Here is a 17,359-nt window from a genome sequence, read left to right on the forward strand (position 1 = left end):
TATGGTGTTTTTTTTCTAAACAGACATTTAGACCAATGCCCAGTGCTCAACTGTATCATAAGTGATGGTAAAATTCCTGTTGTCATAAATGGGAACAAGACTGAGCTCCAAACTATCTGCACTGACAGAATACAACTTTGTTTAACTACAGCTTATTTTGTTTCAGTAACAGCAGGCCCAGATTTTAACATAGGGAATATACAAAGGCAGATAGCAACAAACTGCTTTTGAGCTAAGGGGAGAAAAAGACACATCAGCTGAAGTTAAGCTTTCAAAATAGGAACATTTTAAATTTATATATATATATAATCTGTTTGACTGTATTTGGTTTTTGCAGAAATATTTGTCTTTTCCTTCACAGTTAGCAACTTTGGTGTCAGGACTTCTGATCAGGCATGCCTAGCACCTGAATCGTCCCACCTGCCCCTGATCCCTAGCTAATGCGACTACCCCAGTTCTCTGCAATTGGATTGGCTGCTGAAAGTGCCACCTACCCCTTATAAGCACACTTCCAGCCTCAGACTACAGGCATGCTTTCATATAGCCTCAGTCTGATGTGTTCACTGCTCTCTGGTTCTTCTGGCTCCTGGCTTGGTTTTGGCTTTCCCTGACCCTGATTTTGCATCTCCCCTGAACCTCAGCGCTGGGCAAGCTCTCCCTGGTTTCCTTGCCATCCTGATTTGGCCTGGCTTCCTTAACCCTGATCTCGGATCTTCCTTGGAACTTGCCACTGGTTCTCTGATCTTGACTCCTGACTTTGGTTTAGGGCTCGAATTATGTCATTTGGATCTCCCCTCTCAGCTCCCCTGGAACTTAGTCCCACTGTCTCTGCTCTACTGACCTAGACCCCAACTAGATGCTTTGGTAATATGTGCCCTTGCCCTGCTCACCCCCAAGTCATTCCTAATACCCTACCACAGGCCCAGCTACCTATGTCTGGGCCAAAACCTCACATTTGGGGCCAAATGCATTATGGAGTCAGAAGATAAGAGGCCTAAAGTATAACTTTATAGTGGAATATAAAACTTTAAAAAATATAACTTTACAGTGGAAACAGGCTGTAGCTTTAACTATGGAGAGATAATCATCTTTTCATAATAAACTGTTTGAGGTTTTTTTTAGCGATTTTCCTCTACATTTTATGAATATATGTATATGTAGTACAAAAGGAAGAACAAGAGATTACTGTTTACTGTTATAAGCCTTGTCTTTGCTACACCCTCTGCTATAGATGTTTTTTGTTCCTTAGGGCAGGGATTGGCTGGATCCAGCCCGTAGAACATTGGCAGCCTTCTGGCAATGGGGGGACTGTGGTCTCACTGTGGTTGGGAGCTTTGCAGGACTTGTGCTGGTCCCAGTCAGCAGGGAGAAGTGGCAGTGGTGGTGTTGTCACCTGGGTCCTAGTGTCAGCTTTCTTAAACCCCTAGCTGAATCTTTCCTGCCTTCTGCTCTAGGGGATCCTGTCACATTTAAGGATTATTCTTGCAAAGTGTTGCCCCCACCTCACCCACCCCCCCAAACTCTCATTAAACTAGATGCTGTTTTCAGGACACACTTCAAACCTTCCTAGACTATGCCCATATATTGAATGTAACCTCTTTGGAGCAAGGGCCTGCCTTTTTATTTAGCTTTATATGTAAGTGCCATGAACTCCTAAGGCAGTGTGAGGTTAAATAACAGCAGTAGCAGAGCAGAGTCTGTTATTCCAAGTCATTCTCCTGGGTTTAATCAACATGCAACCTATGAACAAGATACGCCTTTTATCTAATTGGAGATGAATTGTTTTTCTTGATTAGACTTGAATATAAAACTGCTTTCTTATCATTGACTGAACACATATGTTGATAGAAGGATACAAGTTTTTCCCCCCGTAAATTACAACTTTTGAGATACCTTTCAAACTAGCACTTTCAGTTGTGAGAAGCAAGGTTTGTTTGGTAATACCTTTTATTGGACCAACTTTAGGCACAAAATGTCCTTCTCAGGTCTGGAAAAGAAGCAGAGAAAAGACATTTTGTGTCTAAAAGCTTGTCTAAGATTAGAAATAAATGTCACCAAATGAAGCAAATCAGCTGTGCTGGGATATGTCCCAGCACAGCTGATCTGCTTCATTGGATGAAACAAACATCACCTGTTGTCCTGTCCATTGCTGCTGTAGGACAACAGGTGACATGTTCTCCCAGGGCTTTAGGGGCCTGGTCCTGTGCACCCCAGGAATTCCCATGCAGGATTGGGCCCCGTAGGCTCCTGGAGTGTCTGCCCACCTTTTTCTGGGGTGCACAGGATTGGGCCTCTCAAGCCTTCATAACACTTACTTGGGGCAGCTGGAGAGTATAGGTACTGTTAGGCTGCCTGCACTCTCCTGCCACAGAGCAAATAGACATCTGACACTACCTAGCAGTACAAATTAACACCACCTTTGTTGTGGCCACAGATTTGGGGTATTTGTGGCATGACAAGGGGTGTGGACATCTGTTTGTTTGGTTTTTGTACTACTGTAAAAATGTTTAGGGCAGCACAAAGACAACAAAAGGCAATATCTGTTTCCATTCTAAAATCACTCCCAACAATGCAGGTGGTCCAATAAAAGATATTGCCAAACCTTGCTTGCTTTCCCTGTTTCTTCAAAGCTACAACACTCTAACTCTTCTACTTTATGCTTTGGCATGGTGAGTTTTTCACAGATTAAAGCTGTTAATCAGCATCATAGAAAAACAGGACTGGACAGGATGTCAAGAGATCATCAAGTCCAACCCACTGCTCATGGCAGGACCATTTCTGCCTAAACCAGTCCAGATAAGTGTTTGTCTAATCTGCTTTTAAAACTTGCAGGTATGAAATTCCACAATCTCTCTACGTAACCTGTTCCAATGCTCAACTCATAGTTAGAAAGCTCTTACTAATATTCAACCTAAATTTCACTTTTATTTCTTGTCCTGCCCCTGCAGCCACAGAGACTAGCCAACCACCATCATCTCTGGAACTGCCCTTCAGGTATTTGATAACTGTTACCAATTCTTGCTCCCTCACCCCCAAGTCTTCTCCTATCCAGACTGAATATTTTCTTTTAACCTTTCCATGTAAGTTACTTTTCCTAGACCCCTAATAATTATTCTTACTCTGTTGGACACTTTCTGCTTACATCTTTCCTGAAGCATGTTGCCCAAAACTAGACAAAGTGCTCCAGGTGAGGTGAGAGCAAAATAATTATTTTTCTTGATTTATAAGTGACACTCCTTATAATGCAGCCCACTATGGTCCTGGCTTTTTTTTCAGCAAGAGCACACTGTTGACTCGTGTTCAGCTTGCAGTCCAGTATAAACCCCAGGTCTTCTGTTGCCTCGCCAGGTGTTCCCCAGTTTGCATTTGTGCATGTGCTTTTTCTTTCCCAAGAACCGGTCTTTGTGTTTGTCCTTACTGAATTGCATTTGATTAATTTGGGGCAATTTTTCCAGTTTATTAACATTATTCTGAATGCCAGTCCTACCTTCCAGAGTGTCTGCAACTCCACACAGCAAGCTTTCTGCAAATTTCCAAATCCTTAAAGAAACTATTAAATATCACTGGATCAAGCACAAGCTGTTAGGCACCTCACTTGATACTTCCTCCCAATTAAACATTGTGGGCACTGACAAAAGTGACATTTGGTGTGCAACTGGCCTCCTGAAAGCACTCTACAGCCATGCCGTGACACACGTGTGTGGCTGCAGAGCACTTTAAAAAAGGCGGATCATGCGACAAATTAATCCTCATCTAATGAGGGATCAGATGGAGGCCCTCCAAAGTGGAGTGAGTACCTTAGGGAACTTCTGTTCCCTAGGGTCAGTTTGTTAGCATGTTCAGAGCTGGGTTGATGCAGCCCAGCTCTGCCCCCAGTGCTGTCTGCTGAAAGGGAAGTCGGAGAAGGGAAGGCAAGGGAGCTGCTGGATTGGGGTTTTCCCAACCTGAGCTGGGGAGTGTGGATTGGAGCCTCCCCACCTTGTGGCTCCCTTCCCTGCCCTCTCCCACTCTAGCTCAGGTCAGGCAAACCCCAGCCTGCAGCTCCCTCCCCTTCCTTCTCCCCCCTCTCTTCCTGCAGACAGCATTGGAGCTGGGAGGGGAGGACAAACCTGTCATGATCCTAAGTAAACAATCTTAAAATCAACCATTAAGCGTTTTGTGCCTAATTCTAGCTCGGTGCCTGCCCTCTCCGACCCGGCGTGCCTGGGCTGCCAGCCACAGCCCGCGTGCAGCGCGACAAAGGGCCCGGGTCCGAACTGGCCCGCACATGGCGACGAGGATGGGATCAGGAGAGGGCTTGCTAGAGTTAGAATTAGTTGAGAACTGCCCTTGGAAAAGTGGGAGACGCAACGTAGCAAGTGTTGCGGAACTGGAGGTGCACACCGCGTACCACCAGGCGGGCAGAACAGGCAGGAGATGTATCCATGGACACCTTTCGCTAAGGGGAGAAGAGGGAGCTTCTGAAGACAGAGCCCTAGAGGGGAGAGAAGTGTGTCTTCACCCTGCGGTGTTCGGGTGTATCACGGACGACGAGCGGGTCCTGTACAGGCCCCTCGATGCTGTAACCCTCGCCAAAGTCGACCCGGCGAGTGCAGTAGGCCCGATCCCCACCCGGGAGTGTGTCCATTGCTCGCGGTGTGCCCGGGAGATGGGAGAGCCGATGCCGATCGGATGGCTCTCCTCTTGCATGGTGATACCTAGACTGAGGGGTCGCGATCGTCCGTCCGAGCTCCGCGAAAACCCGGAGACGGAGGACCGCGCCGTAGATGAGAGAGTGGTCCTACGGTGCGACAAGGGGGGAGAATTGAATATGACTTTTCAGACTATGACAGATCTAATGAATAAAACTTTAAGTTTGAAGACCCAGCTGCGTATGGCCGTTCGGGCAGTCGGAGAAGCGGCTGAGAGAGGGGATCTTAAACTGCCCCGACAAGATGGTGCCGAGCGGAGAGAAGACCGCGTGGATAAGCCGGAAGAGAGGGATGGAGCTTCGGAGGAGCCCGCGAGGGTTCGGCCGGTAACTCCGCCCAGTGACGTAGCGTCGATTCTGCCGACCACGCCCCTCTGCCGATGGGAGGGGGAGTCAAGCGGAGGAGTGCATCCGCCCCTCCTGCCTGAAACAGCAACAACCCCCACTGTAACGATAACTACAGCTCCAACAGAGACAGCAACAACAACGACTCACGAAGAAATTGATCAGCCTGCAGCATCAAGCAGCCAAGTCGTCAATCCGCAGAGTGCAGTTCATGCTACTACCTATTACACTCGCTCCAGAGCCGAACTGCAGAATTTGTGTAGAGAATCCAGGATCCGACCCGAAGAAACTCAGGCTGTGTGGTTGGGACGTCTGGTCGTGGAACTTGGGTCCGACCTCCTGGACCAGGAAGAGGCAAGCTTCTTGGTGAGACAAGCTTCATGGAGTAGAGGACATGTCACTGACATCGACATGGTGGCGTTTAGCGTCCACTGGCCTATTCCAATTCCAGCGCTTGTGACAGGAGTGATCGAACAAAAGGCCCACGCGTGGCACGACGGACGACCAGAGCACACCGGTGCAGAACAGCTTGTACTGGCTATTATCGGAGTTTCGTATTGCGCCTGGAACCCAAGAGCATGTATGCTGGGACTGACACCGCTCCAGCCAACGTGACCATGGCCTCATCGTCACCTGCGAGACCCTGGAACCGTTCCAGTAACTCTCGACAGCATAGATAGTTGTCTTAAGGTCTATGGGCAAAGAAACATCATGGTTTTGCGAATTGTGCTTAACCCAATGGTTGATCATCCTGTGAGTAGTCTCCTTCATCAGTTGCCAAGACTGCGCGTCCTAATGGAGCCAAGACTGTCCAGTGATCGGGAATGTCAACGCCCGACTGAGGCTCAGAACACAAGACGCCGTGAATCCGAACATGCAGTATTACGCCAGAGAAGGCAAGAGGAGCGATACATGTTTGGATTCCTCCTGCAGCGATCTGGACTTAATAAGTGACAGCTTCGGATTTTGGGGGACGCAGGACAATGGCAGCTGGCCTACGAGTTAGGTTTTCATTATCTAGAAGAAGGCGACGACGACTCCTTGATGATTTCGTCGAGTTGCTGAGTGTGAAGAGAGAGAGAGCTGTCCAGTATAGAATTGTGTTTACATATTTGTATTTAATAGTGATAATAAGTTTGATCGACTGCATTATCGTGCGGTCCTGTGTGATTTTGTAAATAGTAGTGGAATAACCATTTTAAGAAAGTTTTTTTACAGATCCGGGATTCGGAGTGTGTGGTGGAGAGAGGCCCCGAGAGGGACAACATCACCGAAAGGAACGAAGGCCTGATGCGCGATTCCACCATGACGCCCACTGAAGCCCTGATCGTCCAGTTTTTTGTTACGAATGTAATTATGTGTATATGTGTGTGTGCCGGCTATTATTTGATTCGATCCCTTGAGGACGAATTTTTATTGTTAACTGATTTTGTTTTTGTTCGTTTAGTTTCACGAATCGTCGATAGAGCTATTAATAACCTGGATGATAGATCTGAAGTATAATTCTATTGTGCCTTCAGCAAGGGGGGATGTCATGACCCAAAGGTCTGATTTTTTGTGTGTGCTTCAGCACTAGAATTATCCCCGTGGGATTACAGCTTCATTGCACGGTGGAGTTTTGCTGCACAGAGAACCCGCGTGCAAAGGAGAGAGTTCCTGCCACTTTGCAGCTGTCTTTGCAGGGTGCATTTTCTTTGCAACACAGAAATGCACGGTGCAAAGAGTTCCCGCTCTTTGTATGCAAACTTGTTCCCCGCTATTGGCTAGTGCTAAATTATTCCCACGTGGCGGCTGGCGATTGGCCTGCTAGCCATATAAGAGGCTTGAGCAGTTTCCGCCCAAGCCGAAGTGGACTCCACATCCATCTCGTGGGGACTCTGGGTGTGCGGCAGGGTCATAGAAGCCCTGTGTGTTATTCAGAGGAGTTTGGCAGCCTGATCCACCGCCCACCTCTTCCCGTCTTTGAGCGGTAACTTTCTATAAGACGTATCGACGAGTTTTGAGGCGCGCTTGTCCTGGACATCCGGAGTTCTGTCTGCGTGGGGCCTAGCAAACTCCACGTGATTGTTCGTGTTCTTTCTGTTTGTAACCACAACTCAAGCAAGTTTTTCAGCCTGCACCGCGACCATCTTGGTGTAAGTAAACAATCTTAATATCAACCATTAAGCGTTTTGTGCCTAATTCTAGCTTGGCACCCGCCCTCTCCGACCCGGTGTGCCCAGACTGCCGGCCACAGCCCGCGTGCAGCGCGACAAAGGGCCCGGGTCCGACCCGGCCTGCACAAAACCTAGGAGCAATTGCCTAGAGGCAGGCTTTTCTGCTGGATTGGCTTCAAAGTGGAGCAAAGTGCAGCTAGATCCCTCCTGCCCCTGACCCAATAGTCTGTTGGATCAGTGGAGTGGTGGGGGGAGAGGTTTGGGTTGTTCTAACTAATGGCACTTTAGGTAAAGTGCCATAAGTTACAGTGGGGACCTGCATGTCTGTCAGTCCCCAAAGTCATTGATGACTACTGTTTGAATAAAATGATCCAATTATGTATCCACCTTATAGTACTTTGGTCTTGACTATATTTCTTCAGTTAGCTAATGAGAATGCCATGGGAGGCAGTGTCAAAAGCTTTCCTGCAGTTGAGGTAAATCACAGTCATTGCTCTTTCCCCATCCACAAACCTCACCACTTTGTTGTAAAAGCAAATCAAGCTGGTTAACTATGACTTGCTCATGATTAACCAACGTTGGTCATTCTTGATCATCTTGTTATCCTCTAGGTCAGAGGTTGGCAACCAGCAGTCTGTAGCCCAGTGGGGAAGGAACTCTTACCTGGTAGGTAAGATACTGGCTGCTGCTACTGTAGCAGTGTCAGCTCTAGTGGCAGGATCCTTGTGGCCAGCTCCTCCCCTGCCACGCCACCAAATCCATAGATATTGGGTGCAGGACTGTGCCTGCTCTGTCAAGGGCTCTCAAAGGTGTGACACTATACTGTTTGCCCCACTTGCCCCCCTGCTGCACAGATCCACTGCTATGGCTGGGCAGGGGCAGACCAGAGCAGGCCCTGTCTTGGCAAAGACTCCTGGTAGTGGGGATTTTAGCACCTTGTGACAAAGTACTTGGTACACCTGTCACTTTAAGAGCATAGGCAGGGGCTCATTAAGGGAGACACCTAACCAGACAGGGATGTGAGACCCATAAGCCAAGGGCCTGAGCTAGTCGGGGAGGCTAGTCCTGAATGCCAGAGGGAGAAGACCTCCTGCAGCAGGGCTGCTGCAGGACCCCTGGAAAACTTCAGAACTGGGGTAAACCACACTGAAAACCAAGTAGGCAGAGTGTGGGACCAGGGAGGTCTGAGAGCCTGTGAGGAGTGGAGGTAGACTCCAGGCAGAAAGGCTGCACTTGGCAGTAGCCCAGAGAGGCGAGGCGAAGTGCTTGGAAGGAACATGCCACCCTGGGAGTTGAATGAACATCATAATGAATACCAGGGAGTGATAATACCTGTAAGTGGTGTGATGTAGGGGTGGACAGAGCCATGCAATTAGTCCTTAAGGCAAGTTCAGGCTTGGGAAGCCCTGGGGCAGCCTTCCATTTTCTAGAGATGAATACCAACCAGGTGTGGCAGGTTAAAGAAGTTGAGTTTTGCCTGAGAGGTGGCAAGGCAGAGGGCTAAGAGGGTACTCCAGGGGCAGGATGGCCAGCCCTGGAGAGATGACTCTGTTACACACCCCCTCATAGTCAGTGCCTGGAGCTGGTGCCCTATTTGCCCCACCCTTGTTACATTGCTGGTGGTAATCCAGATAGCTATGACAATAAAAGCAGTTTGTTATTGAAACCTGCCAAAATAATACCTACTTTCATTGCCCAAGTGTAAGTATTAGCTATGAATTTACCCAGATACTAGGATTTACAGTATAAAATTTTCTATTTCCAGCTTTTTCACAGAATGCCCACATGATCCTGCGGAACAAGGTTCCTTCTAAGGTGCGCGCGTGTGCGGCTGCGCACAACTAAAAGTGCAGCCAGCGTACAGCCTTTTCAAGGCCGTGCAGCAGGAGAGGCCGAAGTGCTCTGCTCCCCTGCATTAGGGCCGGGGAGTGGAGCATTTCCCCGGAGCCGGCGGAGCCCATGCCAGCCTCCATCCCAGCCTTGCCTCACCTAGGGGAGGAGCCACTGCCTGCCCCAGTGAGGCTCCGCCGGCTCCGGGACACTGCGGGACATCATTATATATCTCGCTATGTATTAGTGACGGTTCATTTTGATCAAGGAAAAATGTGGACTTTGGGTTACTTTTTTTAACCCCAAAATTGAGGATTTTTTTTTAAAAGGAGAAAAAAAAAGGTACAGTCCTTGACTTACATTTTGAGTTACAACGTTTCACACTTACCTTTATAAATTGACAACCTGTTTCAACTTTATGACAGGAGTTTCGACTTTACAACGCTTGATCCCATGCGACACCCTGCCAGTGAACAAGTTTGCTGTGCCACCCATCTCGCAGGAGAACATCTGTCCAAACGTCCTTGGACACTTGCTTTAAGAAAGCAGACGAGACTCCAGAAAAACCTGCAGCCAACACTCCTGAGACGACTCCAGCCAAGAACCCTTCAAAAAGTCCAGCAAAGTCACCTCAAAGAAGTCCTTCCAAATCAATATGATTGCTATTTGCAGTATAAATACATTAATGTAGCTATAGGCAGACAAGGTTCCTTGGGTGAATTTGATATCTTTTATTAGACCAACCCAAATGGTTGGAGAATAGTTATTAAGCAAGCTTTTGGGTTCAAAAACCCTTCATCAGGCTAAGGACGCTGCAGCAGTTGCTGCGTGCTCTTCCTGGATTGAAAGCTATATTACTCATCTATAATTGATTGAGTACAGAATTCTGGGGTATTTTTTAGTGAAAATAGGGTATTGGGCCTTGGTTCAGGAACCAATCTCCCATTTATAACATTATTTCTTATGAGAAAATTGGTTCCTAGTTACAACTTTTTGACTTAAGAGGTGGTTTTCAGGAACCAATTGTGTTGTAAATCTGAGGAGTGCCTGTAACCCCAAATCCACATTTTTCTTTGATCGAAACGAAACATCACTAACACACACCCCCACACGCACAATATTTCATTTTGATTACGGAAAAATGAAGTTTGGGTTCCTTGTTTTAACTCAAAAATTGGGAATTTTTTTAAATCACAGAAAACCGGATCCCTGGTTATGGTGCACCTTGGCCGCACTGCAAACATCCACCCTCTCCCCCGCCCTGCACTAGGAGCCCTTCAGGTGGCAGCAGCTTGGGTGGAGCAGCTGCAGGGCTCAGTCCCACACGGGCAGCACCCCGCGCCCGGCTCCCGTGGTCCTGCTCCCCACTATCCCCGGGTTGGGCGCGGGCAGGCGGCTGCGGACCCGCCCTTTGTGGCCCAACCCGACGGCGGCCCCGGGCAGCGACGCGCTCGTGGCTGGGGCCAGGGACGTGGCGCGTCTGCGCGGAGCTGCCGCCCTCCCACCGCCCCGCGCGTGGGGACCGCGCTGGGGCCTGCCCACGGCCACGCTCCTGCCCGGGCTCCTGTCTCAGCCCCGCGCGTGGAAGTGGGGGTTTCGCGGGGCGGGGCTAAGCCCAACACCCCCGGGGCCGCCCCCCTTGCAGCCCCTCCCCCACACGCCCGCCTCCTCTTTCAGCCCCGGCTCGGCCGGCCGCGGAGGGCAGGGGCGGCGATGCCTAGTCCCGCCCCGCGCTGAGAGGGGACGAGCGCGGATTGGACGGCCCAGCCTGTCACTCAGCGGGGGCGCGGGGCCTGGATTGGGCTGCGGCGCAGTCCCTCAGAGGTCGGGCCGCGCCGGCCCCTTGTTGTCACGACGCGCGGGGGGCTGCGCTGCGCTGCGCTGCGCGGCCGCCGCGGGAGCGGGAACGGGAGCGAGTGGCTTTTCCCGGAGGCGTCCGCATCCCCCCGCGGCCATGCCCGCCAGCACCACGGGCTCCACGCTGCTGCAGCCGCTCAGCGTCGTCGTGCGCCTGCCCATCGACCAGGTGAGGCGGCAGCGCTCCCCGCCTGCTCAGGAAGCGAAGCCGGGCGGGGCCGGGCTTTGTCGCCGGGTCCGCGGGAGGTGGATGGGGGCGTGCGCCCCGGCGGCGGCGGCCTGCGAGGTGCCGCCCGGCTCCTGCGCGCCGCGGAGCCCGCGGGCTGCTCCCGTGCATCGGCGCCGCAGCCCCTCATCAGGGGGCACGGGCATGGGCGTGCAGCGCTGTCACGTTTACTGGGGGGCCGCTCCCGTCCTCGCCCTGCCCGGGGGGCGGGGAAGGACCCGAAAATGACCCGGGGAAACTGGGGCAGGGATCTCCCCACTCCCTGGCGCCGGGCTGTGCAGCCGCCGCAGGGGGAAGTGGTGCGGCGGGGGCTTTGAAAGGAAGGTGAGAAGAGAAAAGCAGCGCTTTGTGTCAAGAAAAAAGCCTAGGAAACTGCATCAGAAGGGGAAAAACTTCTGAGTGTGCGAGGGGATGTCCTGGATGTGGAGGAAGCGAGTGGGGAAGCTGGAGAGTTTCGGTGCAGAGGGTGCTCTGGACGTGTTGGGCTCCATGCAGTGCTGCTGGACCCAATGAAGGAGACCGAACAGCAAGGAAAAAGGCAGATGTCCAGAGAGAGTCGTTTTGAGAGAGAAGTGACCCAGCTAGGTTTTCTGCCCTCATTCTCCAGCACCCATAGAAAAGAGAAGAAGTTAAAGCTCAGGGTAAAAATGAATGAGGTGTGACTGGATGGGATACTTGGGCAAGAAGGCAAGCCTAGGATGGAGGTTGTGGGCTAGATATGAATGGGCAGATGTCCAATTGATACCATTAGTTGATTCATATTGAAACAAGGGCAGCCTGTGGGTCAGTGTTTGACCTCTTGTTTACAAAGCTCTTCAGGAGAGTAGCCGTGCCTTTACTTCTGTAAAGCATGTAGGGCTCTCCTGGGTGTTGAAAAAATAATATTAATAGTTGAAGAGTTGTACCTTTAACATGTGACTCGGTGATGCAGGCATTCATTACGCTTTTCTTTGCTCTGGGGTATAGTTTTACTGTTGTTTAAACTTTTGTTTGTATTTAAGCATTGTTGATGCAATACTTAATGATTATGGAATTAGTGCATATTCAAGAGACTGGAAGTCTTCCATCTAGACTCCTAATGGGCACGTCTACATGTGCTACTGATTCAAAGTAAGCTTATTGCACAGTAAAAATACTGTTCAGTAAGCCTGCCAGGGGAGCAAGTCTACAGGTGCTCCCAATGGGAGCAGTCCAGAGAGGGCTGCTCTAGCCTTGCTCTGCCTCCCTGCAGCAGCCAGGGGGAGCTCCAGGCTCCCCTGGGTGCTAGCCCAGGGGCTGGCAGGGAGCAGCTGTCTCCTGGCACCATACACATCTGGAGGGGTCCTTATGTGCATGGAGCAGGAGAGCTGCTGCTGTAGAGCTCTCCTGCGCCATGCACATGGAGACAAGCCCTGTGCCCAGCAGGGCTTTCCTGCATAGCCCAGGGCTGGCTGCAACCTGTCCTGTTCTTGGGCAGGTCCCAGGACACCCTGGGCTAGGTGGGGAACTCTCTTGGTGCAGGGAGTTCCTGGCCCCGACTCCGTGATTGGGAGCTACCTGTTGCTGGGACGGGCTCCAGATGTGGAGCTGGGGACAATGTCCTCCTGCTCCAGCAGCACGCAATTCCTGGCTCTGCAGTCAGCAGGTAGATTGCTCCCTGCCCCTGGGAGCTGCCTAATGTCAGGGCGAGCTCTGAGTGCAAAGCCTGGGCCTGGACAATGACCCCCTGCCCCAGCAGCTGGCAGCTCCTGGCCCTGACTCTGATTGCATGGGCTACTACACGTGGGCTCAGGGCTGTCCCTGGGGCGGGGGGGTGGAGAGGCATGCTTTTTGGGGTCCCCTGCAGAGCCAGGTGGAGCGGTCGAAGCCCCCCCTGCGTGGTCCGCCTAGTGCTGGATGAGACTGCACTGCCCGCTGGCTTTGCATCCAACTGATTCCCTCCCCCGGCCGTATCTAGGCCGTGCACCCTGTTAGGGTCAGCTTTGCATGGGCTACTGCGGATTCACTGCTGCAGGTAGCAAATTTAACTTTGCAGTTGACAAAGGGCATTTATATACATACCTTTTTGTCCCACCACATGCTGGAGATCCACTGCTTTGGAGCAGACTTGATTAATCGAGCCTGCTCCTCATTCAAGCTGACATACACCACGCTGCAGCGTGTGCAGTTGTATAAGTGGCGTGAAATGTGAGTCAGCATGCAGAAAATGGTGGCAGTGCGCTTTTGAATTAAAGCACCTTACATGCAGCGTTCCCTCTAAGCTGTGTGCGTGCATGGCTGCGCATAATAAAAAATCATGCCACACAATCTTTTTTTTATTTTTTTTTTTTATGCCATGCACACCACTGGGGACGGGGAGGTGGGGGAGGGCATGGGGCCCAGGTGCCAGCCTGGGGAGACGCCCAGTGCCATAGCAAGGAGGCACTGATGTTCCTCCCACTGCTGCCAGCGGCTTCAGGTCTGGCCACTCGCCACCTGACCTAACCCGGCCATAGGCTGCTGCAGGAGCGGGTAAGGGTGGGTATACTGAGATACCTGTGCACTCCAGCCAGGATTGCTCATGGATCACTAAACATTAGAGGGAACATTGCTTCCATGTACTTTAGTTCAAAAGCGTACCACCTCCATTTTCTGTGCACTGACACGCATTTTGCCACTTGTACAACTGCGAGCGATGCAGCGCTGGGTGCTTTTCAAAGTGCCCTGCGCTGCGGTGCTTGCATGTGTAAAAATGCCCATGTTGACTACGCAGTGTCTGTACGTGTAGGTGGTGACATTTGACCGCACAGTCAACTGCGCGCTAAAGCATCTTGTGTAGATGCACCCAGTCAGTGCACAAATTGTAACCTGTGTCACTGTTGGTGTTCAGCAACTAATGTTTTTACAATGACAGGGTATTATCATAAGACTCTACAATCCACATGAAAGCCTTCAGGGACAATTTCAGTGCAGGGACTTCTAGTGTCTAGTTTAAGAGGTCAGAGACAAACAAAAAACATGTGTATTTTGCATTTTGTTTTAAATTATCATGTCTTTCTTATGGATGTTTCAACTAATGATATATTGATCAGAAGATGGACTGAAAAGCTGCAAAATCATGTAACATGGAAAAAAAAGCTGTATTATGGCGGGACCTTGTAATAAAAATTTCAAACCCCAAGCTTTTTTTTTCTTAACAAATGTCACCTTGAGTGATTTGATTTATTTTTTTAGAGAGAAATGTTGAAAATAGGGAAAGAATATGAAAGTTAATCAAGGGGGAAAACAGAGGAGATAAAAACTGTTCAAATAAATTGATATACCTTTAAAAACGCATGCCATTTAAAAGTGCTGTACAAACAGGAGGGATAAATGAAGTAGCTGTGGTCAAACAAGGAAGTAGGAAAGAGGTAAAGATTATCTATGTGGTTGAGTTTGTGGTACAACTTACAAGTAGGGAGGCAGTAAAGCTGGCCAGCACTGCTAATGTAGGTGTGGTTGTGGTGCCTCCCCATGACGCAATTAATATGCATCAGGTTATCTTGCTGTAAAAACCTGATGGAGATGAGAGTATTTTTTTTACTGTAGCATGGGGAGAGGAGGTAAACCTGGGTAGAAAAATAATGGGATGCAGGTGAACTGTTTTACTGTTGGGGGTGGGTTAGGGAAGAGGGAAACCTCACCTTTTGGCAGTGAAGACAGCCTAATACTTATTTTGACTAAGGGTATGACTCCTTATCTCTTGATGGAAATAGTTTTACCAGTTCAGAATCTGTATGTAGACCAGGCTTTATATAGAAGGGATTTATGTGGTGGTACTAAGTAAAACCTGAAGTTTGGGTAGTATTAACTACCCAGTTACCCAGAAAGCAGTCCAGGAGCAACATCTTGGTGATAAAAGGGGAAGGAGGCCAGGTGTCTGTGTGCATTGTGCGTGTCTTTGTCTGCACACACATGAGTGTGTGTTTACTGGGAGACTGTTCCTGGACTCTTCTTGTGGGAGTGCTAGCTTGCATGGAAGCAGAATATACTTGGAACTCCAACCACCTTTAGTTGTTGGAAGCAATAGTTTTGGTTTTGTTTTTTTCTTCCCTGCTCCCATAAAAAAAATCTCACTGTCATTGTGGGATAGGTTTTCTCTCCCTCAGATTTTTATTTTTAAGTTCCCTGCTTTGACTAACTAAAGTGGTTTGAAAAAAAAATCTCATTTTTTGATTTCACTGTTTTTCTGAGGACTCTGAATATCAGCAGAGAAACAGAGCAGAGTTCTGTTAATTTTGCCTTGCTTATGCTGAGCAGCAGCAGGAGCAGTTTTAGGAAAGAAATCCTATACATGTTTCTTTCCTATCTGTATAGGAGATGTTTACTATTTTTAATGAAAACTGACCCCATCAATTTCTGCATAATTGAAGTCCCCTGTTTTCAGGGAAAGCCTCCCACTGGCCACTGAATTCTATAACATTTCTTAAAAATATTGAATGAATTTGAATGTAAAAATACATCAAGGCTTTAATTCTTACTGAGGGAAGGTATCCATGCCTTCATCTCCTCCTCTCCCCTGTGGATAAGTTGGGGAAGGGTGTGAAAAAACTGATTGGGAGTGAATTTATGTTTGAGGAAACAGCAAATTTTGATTATTTACCTTTCTCTTTAACCTTCTTGTGCTCTCTTCTTCCTTGGTTTCTCGTGTCAACCCTTCCATTCGTGTCTCTCCCTCCTTGGCCTCGTTCAGAAGCAAAGACAAGTTCTAGGTTACTAGTCTAGATCTGGGAGACTTCAGGAACTATTTTGGTTGGGCAGGCCACTTCTCTATCCCCATGTTTCAGTTTCCCCATCTGTAAAGTAGGAATAATGAAATTGTCATCTTTTTTGAAGTGCTTGGAGATTTATGGTTGGAAAGAGTAGGGTTTTATTGGTTCTGGGTCCCTGCAGGATAACTCTTTTCAAGACAATCTGTTTCTCTCCTTTGCCTTGCCATGTACAGTGGCTAATACAAGTGACTTATATAGGTCAGGGGTTGGCAACATGGCCCGTGGGCCAACTCTGGCCTGCACAACTGCTGGATTCAATCCACAGAGTTAGGGGCTGCGGCAGCTTTTTGCTGGCATGACCTGTACATTGCTGGGGCTGGGCAACAGGGAACCACAAGGGTGTTGCAGCAAAGGAGCAGGGAGAAGTGGCAGCAGTGATGGTAACTGGGTTGGAAGACTGGCCCGTCTCAGACCCAAGCCAGGTTTTCCAGCCTGCAGCTCCAAAACTTTGCTAGGCACTGGTATAGGTGTCTTTGTTGCCATAGAAACATATTGCAAAGGTAGAGGGGATGATGAGAAGTAGAGAGGTGAGCTGTGTATCAGCTGGGCCAGGGGAGACGGAAAGCTGAACTAAGTGTTTTAGTTCGCTTGTGGTAAGTAGAGATCATTTTCCAGATCCATCTACCCCTTAAGGATTTTAAACTTTTTTTAAATAAAAGCAACAAGAGCCATTTTATGAAAACAACACAATTCTTCCAAAAGCTAAATATTGTAGATCAGCATAGCATCTTCCTGAGTCTGCAGATGGCAGGCAGCTCTAGTGCCTCTGCTTTTATTTCTAGCTTTCCAAAGTAGATCCCGTAAGATCTAATAAAAATTCTATGATGTCTGCAGGAAGAGTTCAGGCTTGATGGCTGTCATGTTCACTTTGGCCTTGGAACATGATAATCCTTTTTTTCCTGTTCATCCTTTTCTTTATGTGGTTTGGAGAGAAGAGATTGCCTCATTGCCCTCAACATGATTTTAACTAGGGTGACCATATGGTCTTGTTTGGCTGGCATAGTCCAGGATTCCACAAGCCAGTCCTGGGTGGTTAGTCAAAAGTCCTGGGCCAGAGTCTGGGGAGACAGACTAGCTGTCTAAGATGCCATATCTGAGGTCCCTACATTCCTTGCTTCTGCACAGCAGCAGCAATGCCTCCCCAGCGGACTCTGGCCTGAGACTTTTGACCAAGTGCCTACAGCAACCTGGACTGTCCTGGCCAAACCAGGAGGTATGGTCACCCTATTCTTAACCCATTAAGTTCTGTATTAACATAGCAGATTAAAATTGCATGTACCGGGGCTTTAGCTGGTCTCTTTCAGGGGTCAGGATACACAATTGGCTGAAATTATTCTGGGATTTAAAAAAAAAAAAAATGTTACATCTCTACTAATCTGGAGGTTGACCATAACTTAAGAAAGCATTGTCACAGTGTTTTAAACTATAGTAGAAAGAATCTTATCCTCTTAAATACCTGACTGGCATGTCAGTTTGTTTGGGTTTT

At 49.0% G+C, this 17,359-nt stretch overlaps 1 protein-coding gene across 2 annotated transcripts in view; it reads left to right on the plus strand.

Moving 5' to 3' along the window:
• The first annotated feature begins 10,889 nt into the window (after nt 1-10,889).
• Nucleotides 10,890-17,359, plus strand: part of MBOAT2 (membrane bound O-acyltransferase domain containing 2) — a 229,023-nt gene continuing 222,553 nt past the window's right edge. The window contains exon 1 of one of the 2 annotated variants that reach the window (XM_059729762.1): nt 10,890-11,047. In XM_059729762.1, the coding sequence (XP_059585745.1) occupies nt 10,976-11,047 (72 nt within the window). In that variant the 5' untranslated portion in view covers nt 10,890-10,975. The remainder of the gene's footprint in view (nt 11,048-17,359) is intronic. The other variant, XM_059729765.1, reaches the window with a different exon arrangement.

This window comes from Alligator mississippiensis, chromosome 1 (genome assembly GCF_030867095.1).
Source record: "Alligator mississippiensis isolate rAllMis1 chromosome 1, rAllMis1, whole genome shotgun sequence".
Classification (NCBI taxonomy): Eukaryota; Metazoa; Chordata; order Crocodylia; family Alligatoridae; genus Alligator; species Alligator mississippiensis.